Source organism: Alligator mississippiensis, chromosome 15, assembly GCF_030867095.1.
Source record: "Alligator mississippiensis isolate rAllMis1 chromosome 15, rAllMis1, whole genome shotgun sequence".
Taxonomy (NCBI): Eukaryota; Metazoa; Chordata; order Crocodylia; family Alligatoridae; genus Alligator; species Alligator mississippiensis.
Genome location: NC_081838.1, coordinates 9,230,912 through 9,249,781, shown reverse-complemented (window position 1 = coordinate 9,249,781; position 18,870 = coordinate 9,230,912). Strand labels below are relative to the sequence as shown.

The window sequence follows — 18,870 nt, the reverse complement described above, 5'->3', positions numbered from 1 at the left end:
GCATTGTGGGAAGGATGGACCATGCCCCCGGGGGCTGGTCTGAGAGCCCACGGCATTGTGGGAAGGATGGACCATGCCCCTGGGGGGTGGTCTGAGAGCCCACGGCATTGAGGGAAGGATGGACCATGCCCCCAGGGGGTGGTCTGAGAGCCCACAGCATTGTGGGAAGGATGGACCATGCCCCCCCGGGTGCCGCCACTCAAGTGTCATCATTGAAGCATCACTATGGCAACCCAGCACCAGCCCCGCCTCCGTGCCACACCCCGCCACGGCCTCGCGCCGACCTGGCCGTGCCCCGACGCTGACCTGCCGTGACCCCTTGCCCCTTCCCTGCCACGTCCCTGTGCCACACATGCCCACACGTGCCATCCCAGGCACCACAGCACGAATCCCACGCCCCAGCCGAGGCCCCCGGGTACTCACACAGCGATGCCATCTCCTTGGGCAGGTCCGGGGGGAAGCCACGGAAGTAGCTGCTGCTTGTCAGCATCTCGAAGGGGGGCGACCCCCGGAGGCTGCTGGGGAAGGCGAAGGGGTAGACAGCGGGCGGGAAGCCATTCATGTGTCCCAGGGGGGTGCCACCGGGGCACATCCGCTCCTTGTTGGCTGCCATGTCCGGAGGGTGCGGGGGAAGGAAGCCTGGCGTCGGAGGTCAGGGGGTAAAATCCGGTCCTAAGGTTGCTTCAACCGCGGTGGGGTGTAAAGGCCCCTGGAGGCAAGCGTCCCATGGCCCCCAGGCAGGACCCGAGTGCACCGGGGCTGGGCACCGTGTCCTCCGGGAGGTGCCCCCAGCGGCAGGCTCGGCGCCGGCTTCGTGTCTGGGCTGGGGAAGAAGAGGAGCAAGGTGAGGAGGCAGCAGGGAGAAGTCGGTGCAGCTCCTCCCTGCCCGGCTGCCAGAGCGTGGGCGCCGCCCAGCCCCGGGGCATCGGCCCTGCTGTGCCCGCTCACAGTTAGCGCCACAGACTCCTATCCCCGCCTCCCTGCTCCCAGAGGAGCCGGACATGCGCGTGCAGGAGCTCCTGCTGCCTGGGATGCACACGCACATACGTGCATGCAATGCACACACAGACAGACAAATGTGCCTGCACGTGTATGTGCACACACGCCCTGGCCCTGCTACGTCACGCACAGGGAGGGCAACCCCAGGGCATGGGCATCATGAGCATGGGCTGGCCCAAGTGCTCCTTCGCCACCTTGGGGAAGGCAAGACACCTCCCAGTGCATCATGGGAGACCAGAGCGGGCATGGGCTGGCCAAAAAGCCCCCTGGGCATCATGAGAAACTGCAATGCATCATGGGATGCCAAAGCCAGCCCTCTGTTCCCCACACTCCCTCTCTGCCCCTGGGCTCCCAGGCCCCGTTCCCAGCTTCCCCAGGCATTTTGCAGGAGGGGAAACTGAGGCACAGAGTGGGGCCGGGGCTCATTGCCCAGCAGGGCTGCGGGTACAACCCAGGAGCCCTGGCCCACCCCCACGGCCACTCTGGATCCACTCTCACCCCCCGAGAGAGCCCAGGGCTTCTGCAACCACAGGCAGGATGCAAAAGCAGGGATCCTGGCACACGCATGTGGCAACACATGCACGCTCACTTGCGAATGCCACTCCACACATGCGCACACAAATGCCAGCTCACACATGCTCATATGCATGCATGTTCACACAGAAATGCCAATACACATACCCACGCTCATACACACTCATTCACAAATGCCAGCTGACACACACTCACATATGCACATATTCACAAACACCAATACACACATACACAGACATTCACATACAAACGCCAGCTGCCAAACTGATACCACATACACACATTCACATACAAACACCAGCTGACACACTCACACAGGCACACATTCACATACAACATCAACTCATAGACACACAACACTTACAAACTCATAGACACTCATTCACATACAAGCATGAGCTGCCACACTCATACGCACACTCATTCACATGCAAATGCCAGCTGACACACACGCAGGCACACATTCACTTATAAACACCAATACACACACACATACACACTCATACACACCACATCCACATACAGATGCCAACACACACATTCATACATACACACACATTCACATACAAATGCTAGCTCACACTCCCCCACGCCACACACACACACATACACCAGACCTGCATTCCCTGCCATCCCCCACCCCCAACCAACACCCAAACCGGTGTCACTCACACCCCCAGCTCCCTCACACCCATCGGGACAACCCCTCAAGTACCCACACCTGGAACCAGAATGGTGTGGCATGCTGGCCCATTAAAGGCCTCTGCACCAGGGTGTGTGCATATGTGCATGCATATGTGACCAACTGTGTGTGGCTGACTGCATGACTGCCATGTGTGTGACTGTGTGTGTCTGTGTACCTGTGTGCACATGTGAGGGCCTGTATGCTTCTGTATTTGTGTGTGGCTGGGCCTGTGTGCCTGTCTGTGCATGTATGATTCTGTACCTGTGTGTATGTGTGTGCCCATGTGACTCTGTGACAGTGTGCCTCTGAGTGTGTGCATGCATGTGTGCCTGTGACTATGCCTCTGTGTGTATATGGCTTGTGTGTATATGGGTGCCTGACTGTGTGTGTCTGTAAGCCTGACTCTGTGAGGGTCTGTGTGTCTGTGTTCTTGTGTGTGTGTGTCTGTCTGTCTATCTGTCTGCATTTGTGTGTGCTTGGGCCTGTGTGTCTGTCTGTGTGTGTGATTCTGTAACTGTATGCTTGTGTGTATGCATGTGCCTGTGTGACTGTGCTTCTTTGTGCATGCCTGTGACTGTGTGCCTGCATGCCTCTGTGTGTGTGTGTGTGCACTTATGTATGTGCCTGTGCCTATGTGTGCCTTTGTGCATGTGTGTGTGCTTGTGTATGTGTGCCTATGTGTGTGCTTGTGTGCATGCCTGTGTGCCTCTGTGTGCGTATGTGTATGCTTGTGTACACATGTGCCTGTGCCTATGTGTGTGTATGTGTGCTTGTGGCTGTGCCTCTGTGTGTATATGGGTGCCTGACCGAGTGTGTCTGTAAGCCTGACTATGAGTGTCTGTGTGCTGGTGTGTATGTGTGTGTGCCTGTGTGCCTCTGTGTGTGACTGGGACTGTGTGTCTGTGTGTGTGATTTGGTAACTGTGTGCTTGTGTAATATGCGTGTGCCTGTGTGATTCTGTATTTGTGTGGCTGGGCCTGTGTGTCTGTGTGTGTGCGTATGATTCTGTACCTGTGCATAAATGTGTGTCCGTGTGACTCGGACTGTGTGCCTCTCAGTGCGTGTGTGCTTATGTGCGTGTGCACCTGTGACTGTACCTCTGTGTGTATATGGGGGGCCTGACTGTGTGTGTCTGTGAGCCTGACTCTGTGCGTGTATGTGCGTGTGCCTGTGTGCCTCTGCATTTGTGTGTAACTGGGCCTCTGTGTGTGTGTGTGATTCTGTAAGTGTAACTGTGTGCTTGTGTGCCTCTGTATTTGTGTGTAACTGGGCCTGTGTATGTGTGATTCTGTAACTGTGTGCTTGTGTGTCTGCATGTGCCTGTGTGATTCTGTGACTATATGTGTGTGTGTGCCTGTGCGTGTGTGTGCCTGTGTGTGCGTTTCCCTCTTGAGCGGCAGCCCAGCCCGGCTTTGCTGCGCTTTCACCATATGATTCAAATCAAGAGTCATTTCAGGTTCCCAGATAAATGGAGCTTATGTTCTCGGTGCCAGCGCTGGCCCGGGCGGCCCCACCCGCGCCCGCCCGCCCGCCCGCCCGCCCGCCGTACCACCCCGGGGGCAGAATGTGAGCTCACATCTTCCACGGGGAACCCGACACCGCGGCCCTAATTCACAACAGCCCCACGCCTTCCTGCGCTCCCCCCCAGCCGGCCCCCCTTCCCCCCGGCCACCCCTGCCCGGCCCCCTTCTCTGTCTCTGCCCCTTTCTAGCACCACTGCCCCCCGCCACTGCTGGGCCCCCAGTTGCAGGGGCTGCTGGAGCTGGGGGGCAGCAGGGTGGGGGGCACAGCCTGGCACTGGCCTGGTGAGCCCCACAGGGCACACAGGGGTGGTCCGGATCAGGGGGACAAAGACCCCCCCCGGAGGGAGGGGAGAGCAAGGGGTGCCTTGCTGGCACTGCCCAGCAGGGGCGAGCTGCCCCCAGCAATGCCCAGCAGGTACTCTAGAGCCGTGAGCCTCCCCCAGAAGTGCCCGGTGGGGACTCAGAGCTGTGAGTTGCTCTCAGCAGTGCCCAGCAGGGACTCAGAGCTGCGAGCTTCCCGCAACAGTGCCTACGGGGGACTCTCAGAGCTGTGAGCTTCCCCCAGCAGTGCATGGCTGCACCCCCAGCACTGCAAGCTTCCCCACCACAACGCCCAGCTCAGCCCTAAGGGCTGTGAGCTTCCCCATAACAGTGCCCCAAGGGAACAGCAATGGTGTGAGCTTCCGCACAGCAGCACCCCACCCTGCAGCAACCTGGGAGTGGAGCAGTGGGTCTGCTTCTGAGATCACCCTGGGGCTGGGGGGGCAGGAGGGTGGCACTGGGCACCTTTGCAATGCCAAGGCTGCCGGGCCAGGCCTGTCCTGCCCGTCCCAACCCAGTGCCTGAGCTGGGAGAGACACGAGATGGAGAGCGAGGAGGCGATTGCTCGAGGCCTTCGTTTCCGTAAGCGTTTCCATATGTGCGGCCCCTCGCGCTCGCCTTCCAAAAATAAACCGCTGTCAGGCCGAGGTGTCCGGTGCGCGGAAACCAGTGCAGGAGCCGGCGGGACAACCCCCCCTGCGCAGAGGAGGCCACGACCACCTCCCCCCCACCCTGCCCCATGGGGATGCAGCCCCATGTAGGGCTCACGCCCAGTGTGCACCGCTCTGGAGCCCTCTCTGGGCACTGCTGGGGGAAGCTCACAGCGCTGGGGGCCAGGGGCGGGTTTAGGTCCAGCAGAGGCGGGTATCACGCCACACATTAACACCAGTGCACACGTGCACACGCATACACACACATCAGCCCCCAGTTCATGCACATATACACCAACCCCAGCATGCACTTACACACCCCCTAACAGACACACAACCTGCATGCACACACACACACACTCCCCAGCTCACACACATACACGCTCCCCACAACCTCCAACACACTCACATATACACCAGTCCCAGCACACACACCCCCAACCCCAGCCCAGCCACACAGCACCCCAGTATACACACAAACACACACACACCAACCCCAGCACACATCCCCCACACACTCCAACTGCAGCTCACACCACCCCCCATCTCCAGTGCATACACATATACACCAATCCCAGAACACACACACACCAGCCCTAGCACACAAACACACACACATACACACACTGACCTCAGCACACAAACAAACACATATACCCCCACACACATTCATACCCCAACCTCAGCATACACACATACACCCCGCAACACATGCACATACACACCAATCCCAGCACACACACATACACCAATCCCAGCTCACACGTGCACACACCAACCCCATCCCATACACACACACAAACTGACCCCAACACATACACACACTTGCATACACAGTAGCCCCGATTCACACTTGCACACATGACAACTGCAGCACATACACACATGTGCGTACAGACACATACACCCACACTGGCCCCAGCATACACACAAACATACATGCACACTCACACATCCCAGCATGCACACACACACACACACACACCCCTTCTGCCCCAGCAGGTGCCTTCCTACACTGCCCATGCCAGGAGCCCCACTGCCCGCCACTATCCCATGCCCCACTGCCTCTGCACTAGAAGCTGCACACACAACCCCAGGCCCACCATCCCACAAGGACCAAACTCCCACTGAAATCACTCCCGGAGTTTCAGGCCCCTGGGGAACCCCGGCCATGCCCAGGCTAAGTGACACGCCCTGGGTCTCACAGGAAGTCAGTGGCAGAGGAAGGAATCCACCCTGCATCTCCCAGCTGCAGAAGCTGGCCCTGGAGCCCCTGCTGGTGAGGTAGGGAGGGGAGCATGGCTGGAGGTGTGATGCCTTCAGACCCTCAGGCTTGGCACACATCCACGGCAGCGGGGGGATGCAGGGGCAAGGTGGGGCCTGGGCTGGGCCCCTTCTCTGGGGGATTTTTACACGAAAAGGTGGAAGAAAACAAAGAGAGACTTTCCAGTTTGTATCCACCCCTGCCCCCAGTGCCCATGGGCGCCCCAGTGGGTGGCATCAGAGCCTTCAGTACCAGGCAGGAGGCCAGGTCATCCCAGACCATCGGCGGGCCAGCGGGAACATCCAGCCCGTAGCATGGGGCAAGCGGACATCTGGGTTCTGGACCTGGTTCAGGGAAGGCCTGGGGGGGCTGTGTGTTACAACAGGGGTGCATGTGTGTGGGAATAGAGGTGTCTAGTGTGTGTGTTAGAGTATATCGAGATGCCGCTCTGTCCTGTTCGTGTGTGTGTCGGGCGTGTATCCCACATGTTTTGGCTGGGAGTGCATGTATATCTTGATGCATCTGTCCGTGTATCTGTGCATCTGCCTGTTGGCAGGCGTGGGTGTTTGTTGTGGTGTGTTTTGGAGTGTGGGTTTGTCTCTGGGTGGTGGGGGGGGGCTGTACGGATGTGTGTGAGCTGACTGGGCATGGTGATGTGGGGCTGTTTGCTGAGTATACCAGGAGGACTGGGGTGTGTGCATGCATCTACATTGGGATGGAGTGTGCATGTGTGTGTGCAAGTCTCCCGTTGTGTGCATGTGTTCGGCTGGAGTGTGTGTAGGTTGCCATGTGTGTCATGCCTATGTGCTGGGCTGGGGTGTATGTGTACATCTCCGTGTGTGTCATGCTTGTGTGCTGGGTTGGGATGTGTGTACATATCTCCATGTGTTTCATGCCTGTGTGCTGGGCTGGGGAGTGTGTGCACATCTCTATGTGTATGCATGTGCGTGTGTGTCAGGTTGAGGTGGGTGTGCAGGTCTCCACATGTGTCATGCCCGTGTGCTGGGCTGGGGGGCGATGTGCACATCTCCATGTGTATCATGCTTGTGTGCTGGGCTGGGACGCATGTCCAGATCTCTGCATGTATGCATGTATGTGTGTGTCAGGCTGGAGTGTACGTGCAGGTCTCTGTGTGTGTCATGCCTGTGTGGTGAGCCGGTGTGTGCGTGTGCTAGGGTGGGGTGCATGCACGTGCGTGCAGGTCTCTGTGTGCATGCCGGGCCAGGGCCTGTGAGTGCACCTCTCCCTACCGCGCTCCACCCCTGCCGCAGCCGCATGGCAGCCGCCCTGCTCGGCTGGGAGTGCCGGGCCTGCACCAGCCGGGGGCGACAGCAGAACCTGCTCTCCCGCCCGCCTGGGACCAACCCCTGGCTGGGGCGAGGAGAACAAAGGCAGCCGGAGCTTCCTGGGCCCAGCCCTGCGCTGCTCCCTGACTTGCAGCGCTGCATTCCTGCGCCCGCGCCAACCCGTGTGCCCCACGGGCCCTGCAGCCCCCACCAGAAAGGATCCCAAAGGATCGGGACCCCAGGGTTCAGGGTCAGCACAGAGCTGGGCTGGAGGGGACTCGGACCCCCGGAACAAGGCCCAGGGGCCCATGGTGCGGTGACGGAGGGAGACAACGGCCCCCAGAGCCCCCCACACCACCCTGCAGCAATGGGGCTGGCATGCCTGGGGGGGGGGTGGGGGGGTCAGAGCCTGGCAGGTGGCTGAGCTGGGCTGGGGCTCCTCATTGCCAGCTGCCCAGCCTGGTCTGGAGCCAGGGGGTGGGGGTCCCCACACTAACTCACACCTTGCATGAGCACTTGTGAGCTGGGCAGGGGCACGACTGGTCCCCCTGAGCCAGCGGTAGGGGGCAAGGGGTCCTGGTGGGCAACTAATGAGGGGGGAAGCAACTGCCTTGGCTAATTAGTCCCCAGGGGTCATTCAAGCCTCATCCAGCCATCCATATAGCCTATGTGAAGTCATCCCCCCCCCCCCCCAAGTTTCGACCTGCTGGGGAAACTGAGGCACGATGTGTCCAGCATCCCCACATGAGCCCACGGCCCAGCAGGACTCTGGACACGGAGCTCCCCCAAATCTGTGGACAGAAACCAGGTGTCTGAGCTGCCAGCCCCTAGCCCACTCCTGACCCCTGGTCTTCGCTCTCCTCCTGGATTTGGGAAAAGAACCCAGGAGTCCCGGCTGTGCCCCCGCCACGGGACCCCCTTCCCCTCCTTGCACCAAGACAAAAACCCAGGAGTTTGTGGGTCCTGCAGCAGTCAGAGCCGTGTGCGCCCCAATCCCGGGCACAATGGGAGGTCGGCCACAGAGCTGGGTGCCTACACCTGGGGGAAACTGAGGCACGGGGCGGAGGACCCCCCCCCCCATTCCCTTGGTAGAGCAACCCAGCCCAGCTCCCCCCTCATCTGCCTGTAGCCAAGTGTAAGGCCTCTGGAGGGGGTATGAAGCCCCTGCCCCTTTTGCAGCCCCCCGGGAGGGTGGGGGGCGCCAGGAGGGCTGTGTTGCCAGCGACTTCCCCCCAGCCCAGCTGGGGCCTCCCCGCTGCAGCCGGCGAACAAAGCTGCCTTTTACTGCGGCGCCCGCGCGGGGAAGGTATTTCCACCCAAACCTTTTTCCATGACCGAATTAGCTCGGGCTTTTTTTTTCCCCCTCTCTCCTTTATGGGCAGCAAGCCGGGGCCTGTCGGCAGACAGCGGGGCAGGAGCGTCTGAGCCGCGGGCCCCCCGGCACCCCCCTCCGCCAGGCATGTCAGCACCGACATCTGGCACTGGGACAGGGAAGGGGGCCGGGGGGGCTGGGAGGGGCGGCGCGGCAGCAGGGGGCAGAGTCAGGGGGATGAGTCCTTGGCACTAGCAGGCTGGTGTGCAGCTCCTCGTGCGACAGTGCCCTCGTGCGACGGTGCCCCTGGGCCCAAGAGGGTGGTGCCCCCAGCCGCTGCCTGCCTGCCTCTTGGAGGGCTGACTCATGCCTGCTGCCCCAGGCGCTGGGCTGGGCCAGGCGCTGAGTCACCAGCCAGCGGCTGTGGCCCTCTGCCCTGCCACCTTCCTGTTCCACCCTCTCCCCCCCACGAGCTGAGAATAGAGCCAAGAAGTCCCGGCTACCAACCCCCCGAACCCCTCTGCCCTGCCCAGGTCTGCAGGGGACCCAGGAGTCCTGCTGCTCTGCCCATCCCTGCACATCCACCCAGCTGGGGCTGCAGCCCATGGGCATTGTGGCCGAAGCTAGGCCCTGGCGAGGTGGGGCGTGGCGGGGCGGTGGCGTGGGAACCCCGTGGAGGCTCCTGGCGTGGGCAGCAGGGCGAGTCGTGTCCCTGCCATTCCCTCCTGGGAGCTCCAACTCCGCCCTCAGCCAATGAAGCGGGCAGGGGAAACTGAGGCACAAGGTGTGGGAAGTGTCTGGTGGCAGGGAGAGAACCCAGGTGCCCGCCTGTCCCGCCGTCTAGCTGCTCTTACAGGCCGGAGGGGAAAGGGCAGAGAAGGGCCATGCTGGGGGGCAGCCAGGAGGGGCGGCAGAGCCGGGACCCGGCCATGTGTGGCACCCCCTGCTCTGGCCCTGGCACCCAATGGAAACGCAATCCATGAACCCTGGCAGCCCTCCAGAGGCGCCACAGCCCAGGGCTGGCCCACACCCCCACACTCTCCATGGGACCTGCTGCCTTCTGGGAGACTCCCCCTTGGCAGTGCTGGGGCTAGGACATGCAGCTGGGGGCCCCAACCACAGACAGCAGGGGGTGGTAGCGAGCAGCTCCACGGGGCCCCCTGCAGGTCCCTCTATGCAGGCACGCCTCTGCCCGCTCCGCTCCACCCCAGAGCTGGCTGCATGCAGGTGCCGGGCCCAGCAGGGAGCTCCCCGCCTGGGGTGTGAGAGGCCACAGGCCCCACAGGGAAACTGAGGCACAGAGCTGCACCCCACACCAGGCCTCAGGGCCTGAACCCAGCTGTTCTGAGCCTCCGTCCGTGACCGAGAACCCAGGAGTCCCGGATGCCCGGCGTGCCCCCCTCAGACCCCAACCCACCAGCAAACCAGAGCCCCCGGAGACGGGAACGCAAGGCTGGAGTCAGGCTTTGCCTCTCTAACCACCAAGCCACGCTGCCGCCCCGCACACCCCCGAAGGATCCGGGGCATCGCCAGCCCCTGGCATCCCCATCCCAGGGAAGTGCTTCCCGTCCCAGGCACACAAAGGCCTGAGCGGGGACGTGGCTACCAGGCAGGCCACTGGTGGGGGGCTGCACCCCAGCCTCCCACACCCCAGGCCTGCCTGACTCCCCCACCCTACCCTAGCTCCCGGGTGTGTTTTTGAATGGGGGAGCCGCCGGCTGGACCCCCTGGACCCCTTCAGGGCCCTGTCGCCTAGGGCCCTCTCCGGCTGCAGCTGCGGTGGGGAAACTGAGGCACGGCATGTTGCAACCCAGCTGTCAAGAGGACCCAGGAGTCTGGGGTCCCCCATGTAACTGCTCAGAGTACGGAGAGAACCCAGGTCTCCGGGTGTCCAAGCTGGCAGGAGCTGGGTGTCTAAATCCCCAAGGCAGCCTGAGACGCCCCCCCCCCCCCCCCCCCCAGGCCTTCTCCCTGCCTGCCGACCTGTGGTGCCCCCCACCCTGACAACAAGCAGACCCCCCCGCAGAGTGCTGTGGTACAAGGGGCTGGGAGGTCCGGGGGTCCCTTGTCCTGACCCCCCAAAGTACCAGGGGGGAAGGGGGCCAAGGGGAGGGGGGAGGGGGGAGGGGATGGGGGGCAGTGGGGCATCCCAACTCACGCCGTGACACACCTCATCACCCCCCAACACACAGCCCCTCCCAAGCCCCCCCCCCCAACACACACACACGCACAAACTTCAGCGCCCAGGCATGCACCAACGCATCCCCCACTTCACTGTACATGCTCCAACACACCCACACCACACACATACTGCCTTCAATCAGCATGCGCACACATGCACACACACATAGTGCCCCCCTTCACTACTGCTTGCCAGGAGGCACACACACACACACACACACACAGAGGCATTCACCTTCCTACCCACCCTCCTGCCTCACACCCCAACCCTCTCTGAGACCAGCCCCAAGCACACTCACATACAGACAGTGCATCCTTTCACTCCTGCTTGCTGGGATGCGCACGCACACACATAAACACACACACACACACGAACACACAGAGACACGCACCCTTCTACCCACCCTCCTGCTTCACCCCCCAACTCTCCCTGGGACACAACCCAACACACACATGCACACACAGTGCACCCCTTCACTCCTGCTTGCCAGAATGCATGCGTGCTTGCGCGCGCGCGCACACACACACACACACACACACACACAGAGGCATAGGCACACACAGACAGGCACGCACACATGCACCCTCCTACCCACCCTCCTGTCTCACCCCCCCCTCTCTAGGACCCAACTCCAAACACTCTCACACACACACACACACACACACACACACACACAGAGTGCATCTTTTTACTCCTGCTTGCCAGGATGCTCTGGCGCACACAATCACACACACTCTCACTCTCTCTCTCCCCTACCCATCTGCCTGCCTCGCACCCCAATTCTCTCTGGGACACAACCCCACACAGACACAAACATACACACACACACACACACACAGAGCATACCCTTCACTCCTGCTTGCTGGGACACACACACATACACACACACACACACACACACACACTGTACCCTTCACTCCTGCTTGCCGGGATGCACACACACCCCACACATACACACACACACACAGACACACAGAGTGTACTCTTCACTCCTGCTTACTGGGACACACACACATACACACACACACACACACTGTACCCTTCACTCCTGCTTGCCGGGATGCACACACACCCCCGCTCACTCCCTGCCGCCGGCCACCCACCCACACCCTGCCACCCTCCCCTCACTCCACGCTTCCTGCCCGACATCCCTGCGCCCTCAGCACCCCGGGGCCTGCCCCATCACCCTCCGCCCCCCATGCCGGGCAGTCCCCATGGGGATCCCCCCACCCTACCATAAATCACAGCTCCAGCCCCCTCTACACACTCACCTGGGCCTGGGGGTCACACCTGGCACTGGGGGGGGGACACACAGGGAGCCTCCGTGGGCCCCAGCGGCGGCGAGCGGGCGTCTGCGTCTCCTCCGGCCGCGGTGCCGTGTGTGCATGTGTGTGTGCGAGTGTGTGTGTGTGTTTTCTAACATTCACTAAGAAATCATTATACTCGTCTATTCATAACCCCGGCCGGTCATGTGACGCAGCCCTGAAAATATACAGCACATTTTTTCAGAAACCACAGAATGACTTCAGGCAAAGACACGGAAAATATTTGCGCTCCCCCCCCCCCGCGCCTCCTTCCCCGCTCCGCACGGCTCCGCACAGCCCAGGAACCTCCACTCCGGGCCACCGCGACACCCGCACGCCCGGGGACGCGCCCCGCAGGCAGGGGGACAGGTCCCTCTCAGGCCCCGGCCCTGCGGGACACGCTCGCACGCGCGCACGCACACGGCCTGGGAGTCCCCCAGCACACGTGCGTGCCAGATTTGGGAGCGCACGCGCTTGCCAGAGTCCAGAGTCACACACGCGCATGCCGGGCCTGGGATCACAACTGTGTGTGTGTACACATGTAACACACACATACGCACGCTACAAATCTAGTATCACAGCTGCACACCCACACCCACACACACACACTCCAGATATAGTAGCACAGACACATGGGCACACTAAATCCAGTATCACAATTGCATACATGCACTCCAGATCTAGTACCACAACCACACACTCCAGATCTAGTATCACAACCACACACACTCATATGCACACCAGATGCAGTATCACAACCACACACAAGCCAGAGTCAATTTCTCTCACACACCCTATAAGTCAGTTTCTCTCCCCCGACACTCTCTCTCTCTCTCTTACACACACATGCACACACACATGCACGCACACACGGATGCATGCACAAAGGCCAGTTCAGTATTTTTCTCTCACACACACCAGAATCCAAGATGTCACAGCCACACACACCAGACTCTTGTCTCTCTTACACACACACACACACACACATACACACACACACACACGCACACACACACTGCAAGCATCCCATGTCTGACATACCCATACATGAACATCTGCCAGATCCAGTATCACACACACATCTAATGTCACACCCTCACACACACATGCAAGGCAGATCCAGTATCACACACACACACACACACACACACACACACACACGCAAGCCAGACCTGAGGCCACGCCCTCACACACACATGTGCAAGCCAGATCCCCGTCACACCCGCTCACACTTGCTTGCGCTGATTTTTTATCCTCCCCTGGGGAGAGTTGGAGCAGGAAGGGAATTGTTAACCCTTTATTAACCATGGGCCTCATGGGGGGGCATTACCAGTCCAGCTACCTCGATTCTCAGGGTTGGGGGCAGGAGGATGCCCTGCCAGGGGGTCCGGATGCCCAGCGCCTGCCATGACAGTGCCACCAATGCCCTCAAGGCGCCAGGTCAAGCGAGGCAGGTAGATCACGGCCAGCAGAGCAAGGGCTCACACTATGCTGGCCCCAGCCAGCCCCAAGCTTGCCAGCTGCTCTCCCTGCCAAGCACCGCCTGTGCCAGTGGCGGGGCAGGGCACAGCCTGGCAAGCACCGAGGCAGCAAAGACCATGGGCAGCCAGTGGGCACGATCAGCACCAATCCTTCCCCAAGGGGCCCGATCCACACACACAGCATGGACCAGGGCACCCAGGGCTAGACCAGGCATGCAGTGCACCAGCCCCAGCACTGTCCACCATGCCAGCCAGTGCCCATCACCCCTGTAAGGCCGGCCACGTCGACCACGGAGCTTATGTGACAGCCCGTGGCTCATGCCTACACCCCTGGGATGGAGCCGTGAGCAGCCCTGCAGCCCACAGGGGTGGAAACCAGGCTGCATCCCTCTCCCGGGCTGCTCCCTGCCCTCTAGGCACCCAGGGCCTGCTCTCACCTTTGGAGCCCCCAGGAGCGACCTCCGATCCCCCACACCCCAGAGCCAGCCGCACCCCACAGCCGTCTCCACTTGCCACCAGTCCCCAGTCCATCCCCACCTTCCCCCAGGGTCCCCATCCCAGGCCAGGGGATGCCCATTGCACCAAGCCCCTCCCAGGCACAGGGGCCTGCAGTGAGTGCCCATCTCCGGGCTGCCCCTAATGACTTGCATCTGGGCCTCCACGCAGGCAGGAAGGCAGGGGGGGGCTGCACTTTGAAGTGCTTTGCGGGCACCAGCTGCTTCTGGGGGGCTGAGGAGGGCCTGGGTCTGAGATGAGGGTGAGGTTGGGGCAGGGCAGCAGGGTGCTTGCAAATCCAGCACAGGGGCTGGGCCAAGAGCGGGGTGCTCGAAGCCCCCTGCCCCAGCCAAAAAGATAACCCAGGCATCCTGCCAGCCAGCCAGCCCCACTCCAAACACAGCAACCAGTGGGTGCGCAGAGCGGGGGGGCTGTGGCATGGACAGAGGGTACCCCAGGGGAAAAGCAGGGAGGGGGGTGCCCCCCAGTAAAGGGTTAATGGCACTCTGGGAGCTCAGGACCAGGCAACGGGCTCCCCCCAGAAGCACCGTGACTGGCCACCCCCCAGGGCACAACCCAACGCAACAAAAGGGGCATTGAGTTTGGATCATCCGCCTGGCAGCAGGCGCCCAGGCAGCACCCCCCACGAGACCTGCGCCCTGCTGGCACCTCCTGCTGCCGGGAGCAGGGGGGCGGGGGGGAGCCCAGTCGGGGTGGCTAGCTGGAGTGGAGGGGGGCTGCAAGTCAGGACTCAGGGGCGGGGGCCCAGGGCTCTGGATGGGAAATGGATGGTGTGGGGAGAACAAGGGGCTGCAGGGGTCCTGCGGTGGTTCCCTGGCTCTGCAAAAGGGGCATGGGGCCTACTGGTTAGAGCGGGCAGGAGGGCGAGGGAGCCAGGACTCCTGGGTTCCTTCTCTTCCAGGCCCCAGGAAGGGAGCAGGGAGTTTCCAGCGCCCGCCAGGGCCTGCCGTCCCTTGGGGGCACAGGCTGGTGGTGCGGGCACTGGCCCAGCCACAGGCAGGGCTCCACTGAGCTGCCACGGCTGCCCCAGGCCCTGATGGGCTCCCCAGGTCACCGCTAGACAGCTGCAGCCTGGTCCCTGGCCTGGCACCACGGGACACCCCCAACACACACATATTCATGCACACTTGCACAGGCACATGCATACACACACGTGTATACTCACACACACACGGTTGTACGCACATACACACACTCCCACAGAAGCATGTACTTGTGTGTGCGCACATACCCTCACACATGCTCCCACAGACGTGCTCATATACACATGTAGGCACCCACACACTCTCCAGACACACATTCTTGCATATGCACACACTCATACACACTTGCACAGGCATGCACATACACGTGTGTACTCACACACATGGATGTACCCACATACACTCCTAGATGCGCATGCTTGTGCATGCACAGACCCTCCCTCACACTCGCCCAGTCGCACACATATATGCATGTGTGTAGCCACACATGTACACTCCCACAGACACATGTACATGCTCACACACTCCCACGGACACAACTACTTGCACACACACTCATGCATGCCCACACATATATGTAGTCACACACATACACTCCCATAAACACACCTACTTGCACACACATATATGTAGTCACACACATACACTCCCATAAACACACCTACTTGCACACACACTCATGCATGCTCACACATACACACACATATGTAGTCACGCACACTCCCACAGATGCATATCCTTGCACACGCGCGCACCTCCATGCATGCTTCTGCACGCGTGCACACACATACACTCGGGTGCAGCAGGAGGGGAGTTCCAGGGGGGGATCTGGTGCGGGGAGACACCGTTCCCCAGAGGAGCGGGGCCGAGGCGACGGGAGCTGAGCCCTGGGGGCAGACGGGGGTCCATGGCAATGGGTACCCCAGCTTGTTGGACACCGGTGCCCTGGGCACCCCCTGCCCACCGACAGCTCAGCCGGCCCTGGCACTGCAGCGGGTCCCCGGCAGGCCACGGCAGGCGCAGAGCAGTGAGGCCGGCGCTGCAGAGACACATGTTTTCATTTAACATACTGAAGGCGAAGCCGCTGGGCCGGGAGCGGCAATGGGCCGCGGCCAAGAGCTCCATTTAACCCAATTTATGGGCCTCGGCGCTGGGAAACTCAGGGCCTAATTTACACACGCACACGCCCCCCCCCCCCCCCCCCAGCGCCTCAACGACATGGCGGGGGGGCAGGGGGGCTGGGCGGGGAGGGGGGGCAGCCCTCTCTTAAAGGACATAGTTTCCCGATGAGGAGAGATTAGTTCATTGCTGGGCAAAGCGAGGAGAAATATCCCTCCGCTCTGGGGCTTGGCCCCTCCCTGCCCGGAGGGCTGGGGGGGACCATCCTGCACCCCCACTGCAGAATCGGGGCCCTTTCCCCCCCCCGACACCCCCCTTGCAAAATGCAAAGCGGAGGCTGGATCCAGCTTGGGATCCACAGGGCTCTGGAATCTGCTCCGCTCCCTCGGGAAGCTGGAGTGGCCGCTCTCAGCAGATCCCTCCAGGCTGGCACGCAACCCCCCGGCCGGCCCGTATGCACACACGTGTGCCCCTGCACCTCTGATTCAATCCGTGCCCGTAACATCAGGCTAGCCGAGGGGTGGCAGGCAGTGTGGAGGGGGGGCCCAGCCTTGTCACAGGGGAAAAACGGGCACGAGGGTGGGATGCATCTGCCCGTTGCTGCCCAGGCAGGGGGCTGCCCAGGGGGCCTGGCCGGGCTGTCTCCCCCTGGATTCACTCCGGCTTTGGGGCTCAGGGCTTCCCCCCGCCCCAGCTCAAGCCATGACTGGTAAATGCTGGGAGAGGCTGTAATTGCAAACAGGTTTAACTGGCACAAAATACGCCAGCCCAGCCCAGGGTGGGGCCCGAAGAACAGCAGCAGAGCAGGGGGCAGCTGGGGCTGGGGCTGGAGCTGGGGCCGAGGCCAAGGTGGGCACAGCCTGCCCGGACTTCCCCCGCCGGCATGGCCACAAAGCCTGGGGAAACCCGGGCCAGGCTGCGCTGCAGGGCACGGGCTGGGGCCTGGCAGGCTCGTGGCACAGGAGGCAGGCAGGGGGGAGGGAGGGAGCAGCGGCTGAGCTGGGCTGAATCATCCCCTGTGTCTCAGTCACTGTGAAACCACCATCACTGGTGCCAGTGGAGCGGGCGCTGCGTGGGAGGGGGAGCAGCACCCGGTGGGGGATGGGAAGGGCGGCGTGGCAGGAGGGGGAGGGCAGGGGAGCCCCAGCCTGGCTTGGGGAGGGGGGATGCTGGCTGGGCAGAAAAGACCCTGGGGCACCACATGGCCCTCGCTCCATGGCCCCCTCCCCACCACGTGCCCTGGCGAGAGGGGCCTGGCACAACCCTGGCGTGGGGCCCAGATGACCTGTGTCCCCCCATGCCGGAGACCACCCTTGCCAGCTCGGGGAGGTGGCCCGGACGCCTGGGTTCGCTCCGTGGAGTCTCTTGCCGCCTCACCTGCCCGGAGGCTTCCTGGGAATGGGCGCGGGGGGCAGGCGGCGGGGGGGGGGATGTTTGGAACAAGTCTGAACTCCCCCGGTGCCGAGAACAAACGCCGTCCCGCGGCCACGCCCCGCGCAGCTGCTCCTGCCACGGCCAGATGCTGGTTCAAAGGCAGGCTCAGACCTCCCAGCGAGCGGCTGTCAGCCCAAGATTTACAGCGGTGGGGTGGACAACCCCCCCACGGGTGCAGGCTGTGACTGTGGCTGTGGCCGTGGTCACGACTGTGACCTCCCTGTGCTAGTCCATGGCACCCTCCAGCTCAGCTCGCCGGCTGCCAGTGCCCCACGGGAAACCACGCCGGGGTGGCACCCAGCCACAGGGGCATGGCAGGGGTGCAGCTGGGCCTGTGTGGTGCCCAGTACAGCCCCCTGCTCCCCCCCATGAGACCTGGCACGTCTCACGGGGAGGCCAGCCCACACCCGATGCACCAGACCCGCCTTCCCCGTGCCAGAGAGCTGGGGGGTGCTGGGCACGCAGGTGCCCCCCAGCTGTGTGTCGTAGCCCCCCTAAGGGCAGTGTTATTGCACCACATCTAGAGGGAATTCACCCCCTGTCCCGCTCCCTCGGGTGCATTTGGGGTCACCCACGAGAGTGCAGGCCACAGAGCAGGGGTGGCCGGGAGCTTGGACTCCTGGGTTCACTTCCCAGTTGCACCCTGCCCTTGGGAGCTTCCCCCCACCACCTTCCTGCCTCAGTTTCCCCCCATGCTGGGGCTGAGGCACCTGCCCGGGGCTGTGCGGGGCTAGACAGGCAGATAAATCACCCAGGGAAGGGAAGACATGATGATGATGGACGGTGCTGGCTTAACGAGACAGCGCCATTTGTCAAGGCCTCTAAGTGCAAGGAGACAGTCTCGGGGCGTGTGCGTGCGTGCATGTGTGCATGTGTGTGTGCGTGCATGCCCCAAGCAACAGGTGCCAGTGTGTGTTACAGTGTGCTGGAGGTGCGGGACCATGAGCCTGCAATCATCTGTGGCGTGGGGGGGGGTGCCCTTCATGTGTATCACAGTGGTGGATGTGAAGGTGGGGTCTGAGCTGTGATTGTGTTGCCATGTTGGGGAGTGAGCGATGATGTGCTGTGGGAGTGCAGCTGTGCGTGGCGTGCAGTGGTGAGGGCTCCAGGGGTGCATGCAGGCGGTTGTGCTGGGTGTGTTTTGGGGTCTGGTGTGCTCTAGTGCAATTCTGGGGCTGTGCGTGGCGGTGGCTGTTCATGGGCTGTGTGTTTGACTGCGTGTGTGCAGGGAGGATGTAGCTCTTTGTGCGGTTGTGTGGCGGTATGGGACTGTGTTG

At 61.9% G+C, this 18,870-nt stretch overlaps 1 protein-coding gene across 1 annotated transcript in view; it reads right to left on the bottom strand.

The window, feature by feature from the left end:
* The window catches only part of RARG (retinoic acid receptor gamma), a 33,425-nt gene extending 21,233 nt beyond the window's left edge, over positions 1-12,192 (bottom strand). The window contains exons 1-2 of the mRNA XM_059717770.1: positions 12,028-12,192; positions 424-823 (exon numbers count right to left, since the gene is read on the bottom strand). Coding sequence (XP_059573753.1) covers positions 424-613 — 190 coding nt within the window. The 5' untranslated portion in view covers positions 614-823; positions 12,028-12,192. The remainder of the gene's footprint in view (positions 1-423; positions 824-12,027) is intronic.
* Positions 12,193-18,870: the final 6,678 nt, after the last annotated feature.